The 23,619-nt window shown below is 45.1% G+C and overlaps 1 protein-coding gene across 1 annotated transcript in view; it reads right to left on the reverse strand.

The window, feature by feature from the left end:
• LOC135510229 (pyruvate carboxylase, mitochondrial-like) overlaps positions 1–23,619 on the reverse strand; it is a 541,364-nt gene that overhangs the window by 94 nt on the left and 517,651 nt on the right. Inside the window, exons 26-29 of the mRNA XM_064931022.1 lie at positions 21,858–22,004; positions 19,438–19,539; positions 2,028–2,168; positions 1–667 (exon numbers count right to left, since the gene is read on the reverse strand). The exon at positions 1–667 is cut by the window's left edge and continues 94 nt beyond it. Of these exons, the coding sequence (XP_064787094.1) occupies positions 410–667; positions 2,028–2,168; positions 19,438–19,539; positions 21,858–22,004 (648 nt within the window). The 3' untranslated portion in view covers positions 1–409. The remainder of the gene's footprint in view (positions 668–2,027; positions 2,169–19,437; positions 19,540–21,857; positions 22,005–23,619) is intronic.

Genomic DNA, 23,619 nt, shown 5'->3' on the forward strand with positions numbered 1-23,619 from the left:
TTGGTTCCTAGTTCTGCAAACCTTTTTATCTAGAGAATTCCCTATCTCCCCAAGCCACTCTTTCCCTCTCTCTACTCCCTCTCTCTACTCCCTCTCTCTACTCCATCTCTCTACTCCATCTCTCTACTCCATCTCTCTACTCCATCTCTCTACTCCATCTCTCTGCTCCCTCTCTCTACTCCATCTCTCTACTCCATCTCTCTACTCCATCTCTCTACTCCATCTCTCTACTCCATCTCTCTACTCCCTCTCTCTACTCCATCTCTCTACTCCATCTCTCTGCTCCCTCTCTCTACCCCATCTCTCTACTCCATCTCTCTACTCCCTCTCTCTACTCCCTCTCTCTACTCCCTCTCTCTACTCCATCTCTCTACTCCATCTCTCTACTCCATCTCTCTACTCCATTTCTCTACTCCTCTGCAGTGATTTCCAATATCAAATCATCTCCTTCCAAACTAGTATCAGTGTTCACATGAATCGCCGTGACAACCCCAGTCAGTGGAGAGTTGACCACAGTCTCCATCTTCATAGCTGACAGAACACAAAGCGGTTGACCCTTCTCCACCTTCTGACCAGGCTCAACTTTGACCTCGATGACCTTTCCGGGCATGGGTGCCCCCACCTGACCCCGGACGGACTTCAGGGCCTTAGGATGGAACTTCATCTCCTGTAGAAGGGGAGGTGGGGAGAAAAGTCAATCAATCATCAATCAATCATCTCCTGTAGAAGGGGAGGTGGGGAGAAAAATCAATCAATCAATCAATCATCAATCAATCATCTATCTATCAGTCATCAATCAATCATCTCCTGTAGAAGGGGAGGTGGGGAGAAAAATCAATCAATCAATCAATCAATCATCAATCAATCATCTATCTATCAATCATCAATCAATCATCTCCTGTAGAAGGGGAGGTGGGGAGTAAAATCAATCAATCATCTATCTATCAATCATCAATCAATCATATCTTGTAGAAGGGGAGGTGGGGAGAAAAATCAATCAATCAATCATCAATCAATCATCTATCTATCAATCATCAATCAATCATCTCCTGTAGAAGGGGAGGTGGGGAGAAAAAACAATCAATCATCAATCAATCATCTATCTATCAATCATCAATCAATCATCTCCTGTAGAAGGGGAGGTGGGGAGAAAAATCAATCATCTATCTATCTATCTATCTATCTATCTATCTATCTATCTATCTATCTATCTATCTATCTATCTATCTATCTATCTATCTGTCTGTCTGTCTGTCTGTCTGTCTATCTATCTATCTATCTATCTATCTATCTATCTATCTATCTATCTATCTATCTATCTATCTATCTATCTATCTATCTATCTATCTATCTATCTATCTATCTATCTATCTATCTATCTATCTATCCAGTCTAAGTCTTGTCCAGTCCAGTCCAGTCTAGTCTAGTCTAGTCCAGTCTAGTCCAGTCCAGTCCAGTCTAGTCTTGTCCAGTCCAGTCCTTTCCAGTCCAGTCCAGTCTAGTCTAGTCTAAGTCTTGTCCAGTCCAGTCTAGTCCAGTCTAGTCTAGTCTAGTCTAGTCCAGTCTAGTCTAGTCCAGTCTAGTCTTGTCCAGTCCAGTCTAAGTCTTGTCCAGTCCAGTCCAGTCCAAGTCTTGTCCAGTCCAGTCCAAGTCTTGTCCAGTCCAGTCCAGTCCAGTCCAGTCTAGTCTAGTCTAGTCTAGTCTTGTCCAGTCCAGTCCAGTCTAGTCTAGTCTAGTCCAGTCCAGTCCAGTCTAAGTCTTGTCCAGTCCAGTCCAGTCTAGTCCAGTCTAAGTCTTGTCCAGTCCAGTCCAGTCCAGTCTAAGTCTTGTCTAGTCCAGTCCAGTCCAGTCCAGTCTAGTCTAGTCTTGTCCAGTCCAGTCTAGTCTTGTCCAGTCCAGTCCAGTTCAGTCCAGTCTAGTCTAGTCTTGTCCAGTCCAGTCCAGTCCAGTCTAGTCTAGTCTTGTCCAGTCCAGTCCAGTTTTCAACCTTCAATCCGTCCATGAATTAACCAATAAATCAGACGTACCTTCATGGCCACATTATCTTTGACCAGGACGGACCGCAGCTGACCGTTTAGCTCAAAGAAGACTCCTCTCTGACCTGTCTTATTCAAGTCTCCCACCGCTAGGGCCTTGATGTGTAGCGTCTTCCCTCTCTCTATCTCCACCTGGGAGGGAAAGGGAAGAAGAGGGGGAGAGATGAAGAGAGAGAGAGAGAGAGAGAGAGCTGTAATGTAAAGTAACTATTTTCAGTCCTCTGTATGTCGTAAATAAATCTGTACTGTCTTCAGAATCACTCTATTCTCAGTGCATGCATGCGTGATTTCAGTGACTATTCCAGTCTATTTTAGTCACGGGTTTGAACTGTTTCATGGAACAGAACAGAAAACTGGAAAATATAATATTTTTCAAGGAACAGAAACAAAACCAGGAATGAAAGTGACCTATATTGTTCCTGAACAGATCCGCTATTTTAAAAACATGGCATTCCGGATTAACATTGGATTCCGGATTAATACGGGATTTGGAATTCTGGATAGTATGGGATTCCGTATTTCTTGCTTATTCCCTTCTGATTCTGGGAATTTTCCTACCGGAATTTGGGGAAAACCTGAAAATTTGCAAATCAAAGGAAGTCTCAAGGTTTTACTCGCCTGAGGTAGAGTATCTCATGAAAAGCTGTAGACCACACTATCTACCTAGGGAGTTTTCATCTGTACTATCTACCTAGGGAGTTCATCTATATTCTTCGTAGATGTCTATTTACCACCACATACCGATACTAAGACCGCACTCTGAGCTGTATACTGCCATAAGCAAACAGGAAAACGCTCATCCAGAGGCGGCGCTCCTAGTGGCCGGGGACTTTATTGCAGGGAAACTTAAATCCGTTGTACCTCATTTCTACCAGCATGTTAAATGTGCAACCAGAGGGAAAAACACCACCTTTACTCCACACACAGAGGTGTGTACAAAGCTCTCCCTCGCCCTCCATTTGGCAAATCTGACCATAATTCTATCCTCCCGATTCCCGCTTAAAAGCAAACACTAAAGCAGGAAATATCAGTGACTTGGTCAATAAAAAAAGTGGTCAGATGAAGCAGATGCTACAGGACTGTTTTTCTATCACAAACTGGAACATGTTCCCAGGACTCTTCCGATGGCATTGAGGAGTAGACCACATCAGTCACTGGTTTCATCAATAATTGCATCGATGACGTCGTCCCCACAGTGACTGTACGTATATACCCTAACCAGAAGCCATTGTCACGCCCTGACCGTAGAGAGCTTTATATGTCTTTATTTTGGTTTGGTCAGGGTGTGATTTGGGTGGGCATTCTATGTCCCTTTTTCTATGATCTGTATTCCTGTTTTTTTGGCCGGGTGTGGTTCTCAATTAGAGGCAGCTGTCTATCGTTGTCTCTGACTGAGAACCATACTTAGGTAGCCTTTTCCCCACCTGTATTTGTGGGTAGTTGTCCATGTATAGGTGCCTGTGAGCACTACGTTGGCGTTACGGTTTCGTTTTGATGTTTATTGTTTTGTTGGCGACATCGTATAATAAAGAAGTATGTACGCCCACCACGCTGTGCTTTGGTCCGCTGTTTAGACGATCGGGACTTTGTCCCCACATTGGCTGTACGTACATACCCCAACCAGAAGCCATGGATTACAGGTAACATCCCCACTAAGCTAAAGGGTAGAGCTGCCGCTTTCAAGGAGCGGGACTCTAATCCAGAAGCTTATAAGAAATCCCGCTATGCCCTCCGACGAAACATCAAACAGGAAAAGCGTAAATACTAAGATTGAATTGTTTTACACCGGCTCCGACACTCGACGGATGTGGCAAAAACTATTACAGACTACAAAGGGAACAAGCTGCACAGTGACACGAGCTAAATTCCTTCTATGCTCGCTTCGAGGCAAGAAACAATGAAACATGAATGACATCATCAGCTGTTCCGGACGACTGTGTGATCACGCTCTCCACAGCCGATGTGAGAAAGACATTTAAAAACAGGTCAATATTCACAAGGCCACATAACCAGACGGATTACCAGGACGTGTACTCCGAGCCGACCAACTGGCAGGTGTCTTCACTGACATTTTCAACCTGTTCCTGACTGAGTCTGTAATACCAACATGTTTCAAGCAGATCACCATAGTCCCTGTGCCCAAGAACACGAAGGTAACCTGCTATCAAGGATCCCTCCAGAACTGTCAATACCTGCTCCCTATTCTCAGTGATTAGTAATTGTATAAGTGTGTCCATTGTTCACCATTGTCCTGTCGATTATTGTTCCCGTGTCTATGCGTTGGTGCCTATAGGGAGAAGGTCAGAGACCTGGCTGTATGATCTCTCAATGTGATCAAGAGAAAGGAGATGATTGTGGACTACAGGAAAAGGAGGAGCATGCCCCCATTCTCATCGTCAGGGCGATAGTGGAGCAGCTTGAGAGCTTCAAGTTTCTTGATGTCCACATCACCAACAAACTAACATGGTCCAAGCACACCAAGACAGTTGTGAAGAGGGTACAACAAAGCCTATTCCCCCTCAGGAGACTTAAAAGATTCGGCATGGGCCCTCAGATCTGCAAAACGTTCTACAGCTTCACCACCAAGAGCATCCTGACGGGTTGCATCACCGCCTGGTACGGCAACTGCTTGGCCTTCAAACGCATGGTGCAACCGCTGTAGTATACATCACTGGGGCTAACTTTCCTGCCATCCAGGAAACATCCAGGCCGCCCTCTGACACCGCCTCCATACCAGGCGGTGTCAGAGGAAGGCCCTAAAAATTGTCAAAGACTCCAGCTACCCTAGTCATAGACTGTTCTCTCTGCTACCGCACGGCAAGTGATACCGGGCACCAAGTCTAGGTCCAAAAAGCTTCTTAACCTCTTCCACCCCGAAGCCACAAGACTCCTGAATAGCTAAACAAAATGGCCACCCAGACTATTTGCATTGTCGCTCCCCCCTCTTTTACACTGCTGCTCCTCTCTGGCTATTATCTATGAGAAGTCACTTTAATTACTCTACCTACATATTACTGTCACGACTTCCGAAGTTAGTCCCTCTCCTCGTTCGGCGGTCGACGTCACCGACCTTCTAGCTATCGCTGATTCTCTTTTCAATTTCCATTGGTTTTGTCTTGTCTTCCATCACACCTGGTTCCAATCCCGTCAATTACATGTTGTTTATTTAACCCTCTGTTTCCCCTCATGTCGTTGTCGGTGATTGTTTGTTGTATGTGTTGGTGATACAGTGCCTTGCAAAAGTATTCGGCCCCCTTGAACTTTGCGAGCTTTTGCCACATTTCAGGCTTCAAACATAAAGATATAAAACTGTATTTTTTTGTGAAGAATCAACAACAAGTGGGACACAATCATGAAGTGGAACGACATTTATTGGATATTTCAAACTTTTTTAACAAATCAAAAACTGAAAAATTGGCCGTGCAAAATTATTCAGCCCCTTTACTTTCAGTGCAGCAAACTTCCTCCAGAAGTTCAGTGAGGATCTCTGAATGATCCAATGTTGACCTAAATGACTAATGATGATAAATACAATCCACCTGTGTGTAATCAAGTCTCGGTATAAATGCACCTGCACTGTGATAGTCTCAGAGGTCCATAAAAGCGCAGAGAGCATCATGAAGAACAAGGAACACACCAGGCAGGTCCGAGATACTGTTGTGAAGAAGTTTAAAGCCGGATTTGGATGCAAAAAGATTTCCCAAGCTTTAAACATCCCAAGGAGCACTGTGCAAGCGATAATATTGAAATGGAAGGAGTATCAGACCACTGCAAATCTACCAAGACCTGGCCGTTCCTCTAAACTTTCAGCTCATACAAGGAGAAGACTGATCAGAGATGCAACCAAGAGGCCCATGATCACTCTGGATAAGCTGCAGAGATCTACAGCTGAGGTGGGAGACTCTGTCCATAGGACAACAATCAGTCGTATATTGCACAAATCTGGCCTTTATGTAAGAGTGGCAAGAAGAAAGCCATTTCTTAAAGATATCCATAAAAAGTGTTGTTTAAAGTTTGCCACAAGCCACCTGGGAGACACACCAAACATGTGGAAGAAGGTGCTCTGGTCAGATGAAACCAAAATTGAACTTTTTGGCAACAATGCAAAACGTTATGTTTGGCGTAAAAGCAACACAGCTCATCACCCTGACCACACCACCCCTACTGTCAAACATGGTGGTGGCAGCATCATGGTTTGGGCCTGCTTTTCTTCAGCAGGGACAGGGAAGATGGTTAAAATTGATGGGAAGATGGATGGAAATACAGGACCATCCTGGAAGAAATCCTGATGGAGTCTGCAAAAGACATGAGACTGGGACGGAGATTTGTCTTCCAACAAGACAATGATCCAAAACATAAAGCAAAATCTACATTGGAATGGTTCAAAAATAAACATATCCAGGTGTTAGAATGGCCAAGTCAAAGTCCAGACCTGAATCCAATCGAGAATCTGTGGAAAGAACTGAAAACTGCTGTTCACAAATGCTCTCCATCCAACCTCACTGAGCTCGAGCTGTTTTGCAAGGAGGAATGGGAAAAAATTTCAGTCTCTCGATATGCAAAACTGATAGAGACATACCCCAAGCGACTTACAGCTGTAATCGCAGCAAAAGGTGGCGCTACAAAGTATTAACTTAAGGGGGCTGAATAATTTTGCACGCCCAATTTTTCAGTTTTTGATTTGTTAAAAAGTTTGAAATATCCAATAAATGTCGTTCCACTTCATGATTGTGTCCCACTTGTTCTTGATTCTTCACAAAAAAATACAGTTTTATATCTTTATGTTTGAAGCCTGAAATGTGGCAAAAGGTCGCAAAGTTCAAGGGGGCCGAATACTTTCGCAAGGCACTGTAGTTATGTTCTGGTGTCAGACAGGTTTTGCACCCTCTTATTTTATCAAGTATATTTTGGTTTTTGGTGTTGACTGTCGTACTGTAGGTCCATCTCCCCTGTAGCTAGCGGTATGTTGCTATAGGCGACATGGCTGTTGTACTGTAGGTCCATCTCCCCTGTAGCTAGTGGCATGTTGCTATAGGCGACATGGCTGTCGTACTGTAGGTCCATCTCCCCTGTAGCTAGCGGTATGTTGCTATAGGTGACATGGCTGTCGTACTGTAGGTCCATCTCCCCTGTAGCTAGCGGTATGTTGCTATAGGCGACATGGCTGTTGTACTGTAGGTCCATCTCCCCTGTAGCTAGCGGTATGTTGCTATAGGTGACATGGCTGTCGTACTGTAGGTCCATCTCCCCTGTAGCTAGCGGTATGTTGCTATAGGTGACATGGCTGTCGTACTGTAGGTCCATCTCCCCTGTAGCTAGCGGTATGTTGCTATAGGCGACATGGCTGTTGTACTGTAGGTCCATCTCCCCTGTAGCTAGCAGTATGTTGCTATAGACGACATGGCTGTCGTACTGTAGGTCCATCTCCCCTGTAGCTAGCGGTATGTTGCTATAGGCGACATGGCTGTTGTACTGTAGGTCCATCTCCCCTGAAGCTAGTGGTATGTTGCTATAGGCGACATGGCTGTCGTACTGTAGGTCCATCTCCCCTGTAGCTAGCGGTATGTTGCTATAGGTGACATGGCTGTCGTACTGTAGGTCCATCTCCCCTGTAGCTAGCGGTATGTTGCTATAGGTGACATGGCTGTCGTACTGTAGGTCCATCTCCCCTGTAGCTAGCGGTATGTTGCTATAGGTGACATGGCTGTCGTACTGTAGGTCCATCTCCCCTGTAGCTAGCGGTATGTTGCTCTAAGTGACATGGCTGTCGTACTGTAGGTCCATCTCCCCTGTAGCTAGCGGTATGTTGCTATAGGCGACATGGCTTTCGTACTGTAGGTCCATCTCCCCTGTAGCTAGCGGTATGTTGCTATAGGCGACATGGCTGTCGTACTGTAGGTCCATCTCCCCTGTAGCTAGTGGTATGTTGCTATAGGCGACATGGCTGTCGTACTGTTAGTCCATCTCCCCTGAAGCTAGCGGTATGTTGCTATAGGTGACATGGCTGTCGTACTGTAGGTCCATCTCCCCCATAGTTAGTGGTATGTTGCTATAGGTGACATGGCTGTCGTACTGTAGGTCCATCTCCCCCATAGTTAGTGGTATTTTGCTATAGGCGACATGGCTGTCGTACTGTAGGTCCATCTCCCCTGTAGCTAGTGGCATGTTGCTATAGGCGACATGGTTGTCGTACTGTTAGTCCATCTCCCCTGTAGCTAGCAGTATGTTGCTATAGGCGACATGGCTGTCGTACTGTAGGTCCATCTCCCCTGTAGCTAGCGGCATGTTGCTATAGGCGACATGGCTGTCGTACTGTAGGTGCATCTCCCCTGTAGCTAGTGGCATGTTGCTATAGGCGACATGGTTGTCGTACTGTTAGTCCATCTCCCCTGTAGCTAGCGGTATGTTGCTATAGGCGACATGGCTGTCGTACTGTAGATCCATCTCCCCTGTAGCTAGTGGTATGTTGCTATAGGCGACATGGCTGTCGTACTGTAGGTCCATCTCCCCTGTAGCTAGCGGTATGTTGCTATAGGCGACATGGCTGTCGAACTGTAGGTCCATCACCCCTGTAGCTAGCGGTATGTTGCTATAGGCGACATGGCTGTCGTACTGTAGGTCCATCTCCCCTGTAGCTAGCAGTATGTTGCTATAGGCGACATGGCTGTCGTACTGTTAATCGATCTTCCCTATAGAGACAGTAAGCACCATAATTCATCTGACAGTGACCAGGTTTTTGTTATTTTGGTTCTGTACTCTAGCACTTTGAGTTTGAAAGGATACACTGACAATGAGGGTTGAAGTGCAGACTGTCAGTTTTAATTTGAGGGTATTTTCATTCATATCAGATGAACCGTTTAGAAATGACAGCACCTTTTGTACATGTTCCCCCCATTTTAAGGTACTACTTTGTTGAAATGGCTTCACAGATGTGTGTCGTTGGGCAGGTGTATTCATTTGTGTCGTTAGTGAATGCAGGAGAACTGTTGATGAATAGACTTGATTCTAGACTTTGCTGTTGCCTTTGGAGGTTGTTGTTGGGGTGTGACAACACGAGGAAGACAGCAGTGTCGATGCAAATGAAGCTGGCTGTCATAATACTCAGAAATGAATCAGGAACATTCCAATTAGGAACATTCCAATCAGGAACATTCCAATCAGGAACATTCCAATTAGGAACATTCCAATCAGGAACATTCCAATCAGGAACATTCCAATTAGGAACATTACAAAAACCCTGGGCACACCCAAGTCAACAGTTTGGTTCAACATGAACAACAAAAAAAACAACCGGTGAACTCAATTATGTCAAAAGACCCGGTAGACTGAGGAAGACCACTGTAGTAGATGACCGGAGAATCCTCTCTGTGGTGAAGAACCCCCCCCCCCGACAACAGCCCAACAGATCAGAAACACTCTCCTGGATGCAGATGTGTCAAAGTCAACCGTACGAAGAAGACCACACCAGCAGGACGACAGAGGGTACAAACCACTAATAAACCTGAACAACAGAAAGGACAGATTACAGTTTGCTAAAAATGCGCCTAAAAGAGCCCCAAGAGTTCTGGGAAAAAAAGTATTTTGGACAGATGAGACAAATATTAAAATGTACCAGAGTGATGGAAGGCGGAAAGTGTGGAGAAGAAATCCACATGTGATTGATCCAAAGCATCCGTGAAACATGGTGGAGGGGGTGTTATGGCTGGAGGAGGGATTGAGAGAGGGGTGGTGAGAGGAGAAGAGATTTTTAATGTGAAACATGGTGGAGGGGGTGCTATGGCTGGAGGAGGGATTGAGAGAGGGGTGGTGAGAGGAGAAGAGATTTTTAATGTGAAACATGGTGGAGGGGGTGCTATGGCTGGAGGAGGGATTGAGAGAGGGGTGGTGAGAGGAGAAGAGATGTTTAATGTGAAACATGGTGGAGGGGGTGTTATGGCTGGAGGAGGGATTGAGAGAGGGGTGGTGAGAGGAGAAGAGATGTTTAATGTGAAACATGGTGGAGGGGGTGTTATGGCTGGAGGAGGGATTGAGAGAGGGGTGGTGAGAGGAGAAGAGATGTTTAATGTGAAACATGGTGGAGGGGGTGTTATGGCTGGAGGAGGGATTGAGAGAGGGGTGGTGAGAGGAGAAGAGATTTTTAATGTGAAACATGGTGGAGGGGGTGCTATGGCTGGAGGAGGGATTGAGAGAGGGGTGGTGAGAGGAGAAGAGATTTTTAATGTGAAACATGGTTGAGGGGGTGCTATGGCTGGAGGAGGGATTGAGAGAGGGGTGGTGAGAGGAGAAGAGATGTTTAATGTGAAACATGGTGGAGGGGGTGTTATGGCTGGAGGAGGGATTGAGAGAGGGGTGGTGAGAGGAGAAGAGATGTTTAATGTGAAACATGGTGGAGGGGGTGTTATGGCTGGAGGAGGGATTGAGAGAGGGTTGGTGAGAGGAGAAGAGATGTTTAATGTGAAACATGGTGGAGGGGGTGTTATGGCTTGGGCCTGTAATGGCTGGAGGAGGGATTGAGAGAGGGGTGGTGAGAGGATAATAGATTTTTAATTTGAAACATGGTGGAGGGGGTGTTATGTCTTGGGCCTGTAATGGCTGCCAGTGAAACAGGCTCACTTGTCTTCATCGATGATGTGACTGCAGACAGAATTGAATTCTGAAGTCTGCAGAAGTATTTTATCTGCTCAGATAAAACAAAATGTCTCCAAACTCATTGGATGGCACTTCATCATGCAACAAGTCAATGACCCTAAACATACTGCTAGAGCAACGAAGGGGTTTTTGATGGCCAAAAAGTGGAACATCCTGGACTGGCCGAGTCAATCAACGGATCTGAATCCAATTGAACATGCATTTTAACATGCTGAAGAAGAGACTGGAGGCAATAACTCCCCAAAACAAGCAGGAACTGAAGATGGCTGCAGTACAGGCCTGGCAGAGCATCACCATGGGGAAGATACCCAGCATCTGGTGATGTCGATGCATCGCAGACTTCAAGCAGTCATTGCATGCAAAGGATACGTGACCATAAATTAACAATGATTACTTTATTCAACATTATGTTTAACTGTCCAGTGAATTATGGTGCTCACTGGATCTGTATGTTGCTATAGGCAACATGGCTGGCATACTGTTTATCATCTAAACACTATTCTCGGGATTCATTTTCTATTCTAGTACATATTATTCTATTTTTGTCTCAGATGGTGTGACTAGTCTATATTTCTGTCTGTCGCTATGTCTCTGTCTATATATCTGTCTCTGATCTCTATGTCTCTGTCTCTATGTATCTGATCTCTATGTCTCTGATCTCTATGTCTCTGTCTATGTCTCTGTCTCTATGTCTCTGTCTCTCTGTCTCTATGTCTCTGATCTCTATGTATCTGTCTCTGTCTCTATGTCTCTGTCTCTCTGTCTCTATGTCTCTGGTCTCTATGTCTCTGATCTCTATGTCTCTATGTATCTGATCTCTATGTATCTGTCTCTGTCTCTGTCTCTGTCTCTCTGTCACTGATCTCTATGTCTCTATGTATCTGATATCTATGTCTCTATGTCTCTGATCTCTATGTCTCTATGTATCTGATATCTCTGTCTCTATGTCTCTGATATCTATGTCTCTATGTATCTGATCTCTATATCTCTGTCTCTCTGTCTCTATGTCTCTGTCTCTATGTCTCTGATCTCTATGTCTCTGTCTCTATGTCTCTGTCTCTATGTCTCTGTCTCTATGTCTCTGTCTCTATGTCTCTGATCTCTATGTCTCTGATCTCTATGTCTCTGATCTCTATATCTCTATATATCTGATCTCTATGTCTCTGTCTGTTTGTCTCTGTCTGTTTGTCTCTGTCTGTATGTCTCTCTATATATCTGATCTCTATATCTCTGTCTGTATGTCCCTGTCTGTATGTCTCTTTCTATATGTCTCTGTCTCTATGTCTCTGATCTCTATGTCTCTGATCTCTATGTCTCTGTCTCTATGTCTCTGATCTATATGTCTCTGATCTATATGTCTCTGTCTCTATGTCTATATCACCACCCTGGATGGTTCCGACCTTGAATATGTGGACATCTATACGTATCTAGGTGTCTGGCTAGACTGTAAACTCTCCTTCCAGACTCATATCAAACATCTCCAATCGAAAATCAAATCAAGAGTCTGCTTTCTATTCCGCAACAAAGCCTCCTTCACTCACGCCGCCAAACTTACCTTAGTAAAACTGACTATCCTACCGATCCTCGACTTCGGCGATGTCATCGACAAAATTGCTTCCAACACTCTACTCAGCAAACTGGATGCAGTTTATCACAGTGCCATCCGTTTTGTCACTAAAGCACCTTATACCACCCACCACTGCGACTTGTATGCTCTAGTCGGCTGGCCCTCGCTACATATTCGTCGCCAGACCCATTGGCTCCAGGTCATCTACAAGTCCATGCTAGGTAAAGCTCCGCCTTATCTCAGTTCACTGGTCACGATGGCAACACTCATCCGTAGCACGCGCTCCAGCAGGTGTATCTCAGTGATCATCCCTAAAGCCAACACCTCATTTGGCCGCCTTTCGTTCCAATACTCTGCTGCCTGTGACTGGAACGAATTTCAAAAATCCCTGAAGTTGGAGACTTTTATCTCCCTCACCAACTTCAAACATCTGCTATCTGAGCAGCTAACCGATCGCTGCAGCTGTACATAGTCTATTGGTAAATAGCCACCCAATTTCACCTACCTCATCCCCATACTGTTTTTATTTATTTACTTTTCTGCTCTTTTGCACACCAATATCTCTACCTGTACATGACCATCTGATCATTTATCACCCCAGTGTTAATCTGCAAAATTGAAATTATTCGCCTACCTCCTCATGCCTTTTGCACACAATGTATATAGACTCCCCTTTTTTCTACTGTTTTATTGACTTGTTAATTGTTTTCTCCATGTGTAACTCTGTGTTGTCTGTTCACACTGCTATGCTTTATCTTGGCCAGGTCGCAGTTGCAAATGAGAACTTGTTCTCAACTAGCCTACCTGGTTAAATAAAGGTGAAAAAAATGTCTCTATGTCTCTGATCTCTATATCTCTGTCTGTATGTTCCTGTCTCTATGTCTCTGTCTCTATGTCTCTGATCTCTATGTCTCTGTCTGTATGTTCCTGTCTGTATGTCTCTGTCTCTATGTCTCTGATCTCTATGTCTCTATATATCTGATCTCTATATCTCTGTCTGTATGTTCCTGTCTGTATGTCTCTGTCTCTATGTCTCTGATCTCTATGTCTCTATATATCTGATCTCTATATCTCTGTCTGTATGTTCCTGTCTGTATGTCTCTGTCTCTATGTCTCTGATCTCTATGTCTCTATATATCTGATCTCTATATCTCTGTCAGTATGTTCCTGTCTGTGTATCTTTGTCTCTATGTCTCTGATCTCCATGTCTCTGATCTCCATGTCTCTGATCTCCATGTCTCTGATCTCTATGTCTCTATGTCTCTGATCTCTATGTCTCTGATCTCTATGTCTCTGATCTCTATGTCTCTGTCTGTTTGTCTCTGATCTCTATGTCTCTATATATCTGATCTCTATGTTCCTGTCTGTATGTCTCTGATCTCTATGTCTCTGATCTCTATGTCTCTATATATCTGATCTCTATGTCTCTGTCTGTTTGTCTCTGTCTGTATGTCTCTGTCTGTTTGTCTCTGTCTCTATTTCTAATAAATAAAGATTCACTTGGTTTCCTAGTAACAAATAGAATGGACAAGGTTGTCAATAAAGTTGGTTCAAATAAATGTCTAAAGAGATGAACAGAAGTGGGCTCACCAAGAAGTAGTCAGTTAATCTGTTGTTCAGTCTGAAAATGTAATAACAGGGGTAACATGGGTAACATGGGTAACATGGGTAACAGGGGTAACATCTGTAACAGGGGTAACATCTGTAACAGGGGTAACATGGGTAACATCTGTAACAGGGGTAACAGGGTAACAGGGGTAACATGGGTAACAGGGGTAACATGGGTAACAGGGGTAACATGGGTAACAGGGGTAACATGGGTAACATGGGTAACAGGGGTAACAGGGGTAACATCTGTAACAGGGGTAACATGGGTAACAGGGGTAACATGGGTAACATGGGTAACATCTGTAACAGGGGTAACATGGGTAACATGGGTAACATCTGTAACAGGGGTAACATGGGTAACAGGGGTAACATCTGTAACAGGGGTAACAGGGGTAACATCTGTAACAGGGGTAACAGGGGTAACATGGGTAACAGGGGTAACATGGGTAACATATGTAACAGGGGTAACATCTGTAACAGGGGTAACAGGGCAACAGGGGTAACATGGGTAACATGGGTAACAGGGGTAACATCTGTAACAGGGGTAACATCTGTAACAGGGGTAACAGGGGTAACATGGGTAACAAGGGTAACAGGGGTAACATCTGTAACAGGGGTAACAGGGGTAACATGGGTAACAAGGGTAACAGGGGTAACATCTGTAACAGGGGTAACAGGGTTAACATGGGTAACAGGGGTAACAGGGTTAACATCTGTAACATCTGTAACAGGGGTAACAGGGTTAACAGGGTTAACAGGGTTAACAGGGTTAACAGGGGTAACATGGGTAACAGGGGTAACAGGGGTAACATCTGTGACAGGGGTAACAGGGGTAACAGGGGTAACATGGGTAACATGGGTAACAGGGGTAACAGGGTTAACATCTGTAACATCTGTAACAGGGGTAACATGGGTAACATCTGTGACAGGGGTAACAGGGGTAACAGGGGGAACATGGGTAACATGGTAACATGGATAACATCTGTAACATGGGTAACAGGCGTAACATGGGTAACATCTGTAACAGGGGTAACATGGGTAACAGGGGTAACAGGGTTAACAGGGGTAACATCTGTAACAGGGGTAACATCTGTAACATGGGTAACATGGGTAACATGGGTAACATCTGTAACAGGGGTAACATCTGTAACATGGGTAACAGGGTAACATGGGTAACAGGGGTAACATGGGTAACATCTGTAACATGGGTAACATGGGTAACATGGGTAACATCTGTAACAGGGGTAACATGGGTAACATCTGTAACATGGGTAACATGGGTAACATCTGTAACAGGGGTAACATCTGTAACATGGGTAACATGGGTAACATGGGTAACATCTGTAACAGGGGTAACATGGGTAACATGGGTAACAGGGGTAGCATGGGTAACATCTGTAGCATGGGTAACATGGGTAACATCTGTAACAGGGGTAACAGGGGTAACATGGGTAACATCTGTAACAGGGGTAACAGGGGTAACATGGGTAACATGGGTAACATGGGTAACAGGGTAACATGGGTAACAGGGTTAACAGGGGTAACATCTGTAACAGGGGTAACATCTGGAACATGGGTAACAGGTTAACATGGGTAACAGGGGTAACATGGGTAACATCTGTAACATGGGTAACATGGGTAACATGGGTAACATCCGTAACAGGGGTAACATGGGTAACATCTGTAACATGGGTAACATGGGTAACATCTGTAACAGGGGTAACATGGGTAACATCTGTAACATGGGTAACATGGGTAACATGGGTAACATCTGTAACAGGGGTAACATGGGTAACATGGGTAACAGGGGTAACATGGGTAACATCTGTAACATGGGTAACATGGGTAACATCTGTAACAGGGGTAACAGGGGTAACATGGGTAACATTGGTAACAGGGGTAACAGGGGTAACATGGGTAACATGGGTAACAGGATAACAGGGGTAACATCTGTAACATGGGTAACAGGGGTAACATGGGTAACAGGGGTAACAGGGTTAACAGGGGTAACATCTGTAACATGGGTAACAGGGGTAACATGGGTAACATCTGTAACATGGGTAACATGGGTAACATCTGTAACAGGGGTAACAGGGGTAACATGGGTAACATGGGTAACAGGGGTAACATGGGTAACATGGGTAACATCTGTAACAGGGGTAACATGGGTAACATCTGTAACAGGGGTAACAGGGGTAACATGGGTAACATCTGTAACAGGTGTAACATGGGTAACATCTGTAACAGGGGTAACAGGGGTAACAGGGGTAACATGGGTAACAGGGTTAACAGGGTTAACAGGGGTAACATCTGTAACAGGGGTAACATCTGTAACATGGGTAACATGGTAACATGGGTAACAGGGGTAACATGGGTAACATCTGTAACATGGGTAACAGGGTAACATGGGTAACAGGGTTAACAGGGGTAACATCTGTAACAGGGGTAACATCTGTAACATGGGTAACAGGGTAACATGGGTAACAGGGGTAACATGGGTAACATCTGTAACATGGGTAACATGGGTAACATCTGTAACAGGGGTAACATGGGTAACATCTGTAACATGGGTAACATCTGTAACTGGGGTAACATGGGTAACATCTGTAACATGGGTAACATGGGTAACATGGGTAACATCTGTAACAGGGGTAACATGGGTAACATGGGTAACAGGGGTAACATGGGTAACATCTGTAACATGGGTAACATGGGTAACATCTGTAACAGGGGTAACATGGGTAACATCTGTAACAGGGGTAACAGGGGTAACATGGGTAACATGGGTAACATGGGTAACAGGGGTAACATGGGTAACATGGGTAACATTTGTAACAGGGGTAACATGGGTAACATGGGTAACATGAGTAACATGGGTAACAGGGGTAACATGGGTAACATCTGTAACAGGGGTAACATGGGTAACATGGGTAACAGGGGTAACATGGGTAACAGGGGTAACATGGGTAACATTTGTAACAGGGGTAACATGGGTAACATGGGTAACATGAGTAACATGGGTAACATGGGTAACATCTTTAACAGGGGTAACATTGGTAACAGGGGTAACATGGGTAACATGGGTAACAGGATAACAGGGGTAACATCTGTAATATGGGTAACAGGGGTAACATGGGTAACATGGGTAACAGGGTTAACAGGGGTAACATCTGTAACATGGGTAACAGGGTAACATGGGTAACAGGGGTAACAGGGGTAACATCTGTAACAACTGTAACAGGGGTAACATGGGTAACATCTGTAACATGGGTAACATGGGTAACATCTGTAACAGGGGTAACAGGGGTAACATGGGTAACATGGGTAACAGGGGTAACATGGGTAACATGGGTAACATCTGTAACAGGGGTAACATGGGTAACATCTGTAACAGGGGTAACAGGGGTAACATGGGTAACATCTGTAACAGGTGTAACATGGGTAACATCTGTAACAGGGGTAACAGGGGTAACAGGGGTAACATGGGTAACATGGGTAACAGGGGTAACATGGGTAACAGGGGTAACATGGGTAACATTTGTAACAGGGGTAACATGGGTAACATGGGTAACAGGGGTAACAGGGGTAACATGTGTAACATCTTTAACAGGGGTAACATCTGTAACAGGGGTAACAGGGGTAACATCTGTAACATGGGTAACCGGGATCCCAGGACTGTCTCGGGGACACACTTCACATTTCCCACCCCCAAAAATTAAATGAAAAGACCAGGGTAATTACAACCTTTCCTCTAATGTGACACTAATGCAATTCCACAATCGCACATTATCCCAGCAGTTTGTAGAAGCCTGTTTGTCTAGCCTATACACTTCACACTAAAGTCGCCATTGAATTCAAAAGCACACGTGACCAGAACGCAGTTTAAACACTGTTAAATAAACCATATATATGTTTTTTAAACAACGCGTATGAAATATCGTGTGTCTTTTTTTGGTAGCCACCAATGTTGACAGTCCTATGCATAATTCACTATGTTTTCTGACACAGACATGAAGTCGGGTTAAACAATTCATAGAGACATGAGGGAAAAGACTTCGTTATCATCCTGTCCCATTGAAACCCCTTCCAAAAAATCCTAACTTTATTCTGTATTTCATAGGTGGCATTATCAAAGCACATCTCCCGCTTGTCAAAATACAGCTGTAACATTCCCCGCTGCTCTGCGCTCTGTCTCCTACTGCTGCTCGTATGAGGGCTTCGGTAGAGAATGTGTGATCAACAAACGGTATGACAGTAGATATGGATATTTTATACAACAGAGTTGATCCCCACGTTAAGATACCTTGATATTTAAACAATTTCCTCTCTCCGTCTCCCCGTTTATTCACGAGCTGATCTGCCGTCTGTAGAATCATCAACTAGATGGTGACAAATATTGGAGATATCCTGTAATTCATTGAAGGATGTTATCTAGCAAAGCTTAGCAACTTTGGTCATTTGACTTTTGTTTGACTGCTGTTACAAAGAGACTATAGTTTATACTCCGGCTGCACTCTGTGGGTCCTGTAAACGCTCCGTGTCGAGATAGCCTTACTAAAATGAGCTGAATTAATTGAGGAACATAATAGCGCTCTGAATTTATGAACAGCCTGTTTCGCAATTGACAACAATGTAACAGATCAAAGATAGTTACTCTATACTCACTAAATATCAGTTTAATCTGAAATCTTTCCATAGTGGCGCAGCCAAGCTGACAAGGTGGAGCAGCCAACAAGGTGACGCAGCCGACAAGGTGACGCAGCCGACAAGGTGACGCAGCCGACAAGGTGGAGCAGCCGACAAGGTGGAGCAGCCAAGCCGACAAGGTGGCGCAGCCAACAAGGTGATGCAGCCAAGCCGACAAGGTGGCGCAGCCAACAAGGTGATGCAGCCAAGCCGACAAGGTGGCGCAGCCAACAAGGTGATGCAGCCGACAAGGTGATGCAGCCGACAAGGTGGAGCAGCCGACAAGGTGGAGCAGCCAAGCCGACAAGGTGGCGCAGCCGACAAGGTGATGCACCCGAAAAGGTGACGCAGCCGACAAGGTGACGCAGCCGACAAGGTGGAGCAGCCGACAAGGTGATGGAGCCGACAAGGTGGCGCAGCCGACAAGGTGGAGCAGCTGACAAGGTGGAGCAGCCAAGCCGACAAGGTGGAGCAGCCGACAAGGTGGAGCAGCCGACAAGGTGGAGCAGCCGACCAGGTGAGGCAGCCAAGCCGACCAGGTGAGGCAGCCAAGCCGACAAGGTGGAGCAGCCAAGCCGACAAGGTGGAGCAGCCAAGCCGACAAGGTGGAGCAGCCAAGCCGAGAAGGTGGAGCAGCCAAGCCGAGAAGGTGACGCAGTGCCCCTCTTATTTGGGGAGAACTCTGGCACTAAAACCATATCTTGGTTTTAATTAAACACTTTAAATGTTTATGCTTTTCATTTTTGTGGTGTTTCCTGGGACTCTCAGGATAAATATGAATTATTAATACACATTATTATACCCTACAATACACCTCAAACTGCTCAGCTAGAAAAAAAAGAGAGGACTGAACCAAAGATGCTTAAAAGAAACCAAAATATTACCACCTACCTGAAACTCCTCTGCTATCTTGGGCCCGTCCAAGAAGAGTCGCGTGCTGAGGCAGTCGACGGGACCGAAGCTACCTGTGAACTCCTTGTACTCCTGGAACACCTGAGAGAGAGAGAGAGAGAGAGAGAGAGAGAGAGAGAGAGAGAGAGAGAGAGGACAGAGAAAAAGAGAAGAGAGAGGCCACATAGAAAGGATAGAGAGAGAGAGAGAACAGAGAGAGAACCGAGAGAAAGACAGAGAGAACAGAGAGAAAGACAGAGAGAACAGAGAGAGAGAACAGAGAGAAAGACAGAGAGAGAACAGAGAGAGAACAGAGAGAAATACAGAGAGAGAACAGAGAGAATACAGAGAGAGAACAGAGAGAAAGACAGAGAGAGAGCAGAGAGAAAGACAGAGAGAGAACAGAGAGAGAACATATATAAAGACAGAGAGAGAACAGAGAAAACAGAGAGAGAACAGAGATAAAGACAGAGAGAGAACAGAGATAAAGACAGAGAGAGAACAGAGAGAAAGACAGAGAGAACAGAGAGAGAACAGAGAGAAAGACAGAGAGAGAACAGAGAGAGAACAGAGAGAGAACAGAGAGAATACAGAGAAAGAACAGAGAGAGAACAGAGAGGAAGACAGAGAGAGAACATAGAGAGAGAACAGAGAGAAAGACAGAGAGAACAGAGAGAACAGAGAGAAAGACAGAGAGAACAGAGAGAGAATAGAGAGAAAGACAGAGAGAGAACAGAGAGAGAACAGAGAAAGAACAGAGAGAGAACAGATATAAAGACAGAGAGAGAACATAGAAAGAACGACAGAGAGAAAGACAGAGAGAGAACAGAGAGAGAAGAGAGAAAGACAGAGAGAGAACAGAGAGAGAACAGAGAGAAAGACAGAGTAGAGAGAGAGAACAGAGAGAAAGACAGAGAGAGAACAGAGAGAAAGACAGAGAGAGAACAGAGAGAAAGACAGAGAGAGAGAACAGAGAGAAAGACAGAGAGAGCGAACAGAGAGAGAGCAGAGAGAGAACAGATATAAAGACAGAGAGAGAGAACAGAGAGAGAACAGAGAGAAAGACAGAGAGAGTACAGAGAGAGAACAGAGAGAAAGACAGAGGACGAAAGACAGGGGATAACATGAACATCTATTCTCACTACCATCCGTACCTGAGTCAACAAATCAACTGAGTGTGTGTGTGTCAAATCAAATCAAATCTATTTATGCCATCTGAGGACGTGGCTAGGGATGCCATCTGAGAACGTGGCTAGGGATGCCATCTGAGGACGTGGCTAGGGATGCCATCTGAGAACGTGGCTAGGGATGCCATCTGAGAACGTGGCTAGGGATGCCATCTGAGGACGTGTCTAGGGATGCCATCTGAGGACGTGGCTAGGGATGCCATCTGAGAACGTGTCTAGGGATGCCATCTGAGGACGTGGCTAGGGATGCCATCTGAGGACGTGGCTAGGGATGCCATCTGAGAACGTGGCTAGGGATGCCATCTGAGGACGTGGCTAGGGATGCCATCTGAGAACGTGGCTAGGGATGCCATCTGAGAACGTGGCTAGGGATGCCATCTGAGGACGTGGCTAGAGATGCAATCTGAGGACATGGCTAGGGATGCCATCTGAGGACGTGGCTAGGGATGCCATCTGAGAACGCTGCTAGGGATGCCATCTGAGGACGTGGCTAGGGATGCAATCTGAGAACGTGGCTAGGGATGCCATCTGAGGATGTGGCTAGGGATGCCATCTGAGGACGGGGCTAGGGATGCCATCTGAGAACGTGGCTAGGGATGCCATCTGAGGACGTGGCTAGGGATGCCATCTGAGAACGTGGCTAGGGATGCCATCTGAGAACGTGGCTAGGGATGCCATCTGAGAACGTGGCTAGGGATGCCATCTGAGGACGTGGCTAGGGATGCCGTCTGAGGACGTGGCTAGGGATGCCATCTGAGGACGTGGCTAGGGATGCCATCTGAGAACGTGGCTAGGGATGCCATCTGAGGACGTGGCTAGGGATGCCATCTGAGAACGTGGCTAGGGATGCCATCTGAGAACGTGGCTAGGGATGCCATCTGAGAACGTGGCTAGGGATGCCACCTGAGGACGTGTCTAGGGATGCCATCTGAGGACGTGGCTAGGGATGCCATCTGAGAACGTGGCTAGGGATGCCATCTGAGAACGTGGCTAGGGATGCCATCTGAGGATGTGGCTAGGGATGCCATCTGAGGACGTGGCTAGGGATGCCATCTGAGGACGTGGCTAGGGATGCCGTGTGTGTGTGTGTGTGTGTGTGTGTGTGTGTGTGTGTGTGTGTGTGTGTGTGTGTGTGTGTGTGTGTGTGTGTGTGTGTGTGTGTGTGTGTGTGTGTGTGTGTGTGTGTGTGTGTGTGCGCGTGTGTGTGTGTGTGTAAATATACATATAAAATACCTTGGGATACATGGCCGCTGACATCACATCCTCCTCTGTGATGTCATCGCCGTGCAGCAAACGAAGCCCGGCCTCCAGGGCATCGAAGTCCAGGGGAGGCAGGGTGGCACCAGGACGCCCCTCGATACGGGGGAGGGATTTTAGAACCTGCGAGGGGGGGGGGAGTGGGGCGGGGAGAAGGGAGACAGCCATCGTAAAGACTTCATATCTGGTCATCTTTTCTCTTTTGTCGAGTAACATCCTCATCTTCCTAATCTTCCTCATTCTACTGCTGTCGTCTACAGTCTCAAGGACATTATGTCTCCTTTTCCTTGGTGGTGTTTAAAAAGAAGAAGAAAAAAATCTCTGGGAAAAACAAAGAAGTGTTATAAGTTGGACATGGTTGCCGTGCCAACGTTAATTAACTGACAGTAGGCCTCAAAAAATGTGGAAAACAGAAAAAAAGGAACATTCTATTGTGTTCCAGGAGTTCCACTCAGGTGTTCTAAGAACCTCCGCAGTTCCTCTGTGACAATTGGCCAGTACAGGACCACCCTTGTTGATAATTGGCTAATTAAAATACGTGTGTGTGCACGCACGCACACACATTCCTTTATAGGAAAGGACTCAGTTTCGTAGTTTCATACAGGACAATGACTGATTCTCTATAGTTAAAACTTTAACCACAGCAGTTCCTCTCTCTCTCTCTCTCCCTCTCTCTCTCTCTCTCTCTCTCTCTGTGTCTCTCTCTCTCTCTCTCTCTCTCTCTCTCTCTCTCTCTCTCAGTAAAGGGAGTCAACTAGGAGTCATATGAAAGAACGAAAGAAAGTGATAAAGAGAGAGGACAACAACATATACGTAAGCATGGTTAGATTGATATGACTTTTATTAGTCCCTTTACCCAACGGAGACATCTAGTTTAACAATGTGTGGGTTTGTGTAGAGTGTGTGTTAGTGGGAGTGTGTGTGTGTCTGTATGTGTGTGTGTGTGTGTGTGTTCATTTGTGTGCTTGTGTGTGCTAATGTGTGTGTGTGCTAATGTGTGTGTGTGTATCTATCAGAAGAGACGTGATGTTTCCAGTTTCTAGTTTTTGGAAAACCAAGATGGAGTTCAATCGTTGCTCTATATTTTGCGCGTTCTTGAATTTGTTCTAGGAATTTAGTATGCTTGGCAATTAGCCAGAAGAGTTAAGCGTATGTTTGACACAATAACATAACAAAAAGAGTTGATCTATGGGGAAACTCACTCAGGCTTCACTGATTGTCCCTGACTGGGGTATGATACTCTGAGATGGGAACAATTTTTATCTTTGATGATCTGGGATTAGTACAATCCCATGTTTGGACTTTTAAATGAATTATATATTTTTGAAGATATAATTTATAAATGCCTCAAGAGCTTGTATAAAGTTGTTTTACTCAGAACCCCAAACACATACCATTCAAAGGTCTGGGGTCACTTTTAAAAATAAACAACATTGAAATAAAATCAAATAAATTGTCCATTAAAATAATATTAAATTAATCAGAAATACAGTGTAGACTTTGTTAATGTTGTAAATTACAATTGTAGCTGGAAATTACTGATTTTTAATGGAATATCTACATAGGTGTACAGAGGCCCATTATCAGCAACCATCACTCCTGTGTTCCAATGGCACGTTGTGTTAGCTAATTGAAGTTTAGCATTTTAAAAGGCTAATTGATCATTAGAAAACCCTTTTGCAATTATGTTATCACAGCTGAAAACTGTTGTTCTGATTAAAGAAGCAATTAAAACTGG

Source organism: Oncorhynchus masou, chromosome 23, assembly GCF_036934945.1.
Source record: "Oncorhynchus masou masou isolate Uvic2021 chromosome 23, UVic_Omas_1.1, whole genome shotgun sequence".
NCBI classification, from domain to species: Eukaryota; Metazoa; Chordata; class Actinopteri; order Salmoniformes; family Salmonidae; genus Oncorhynchus; species Oncorhynchus masou.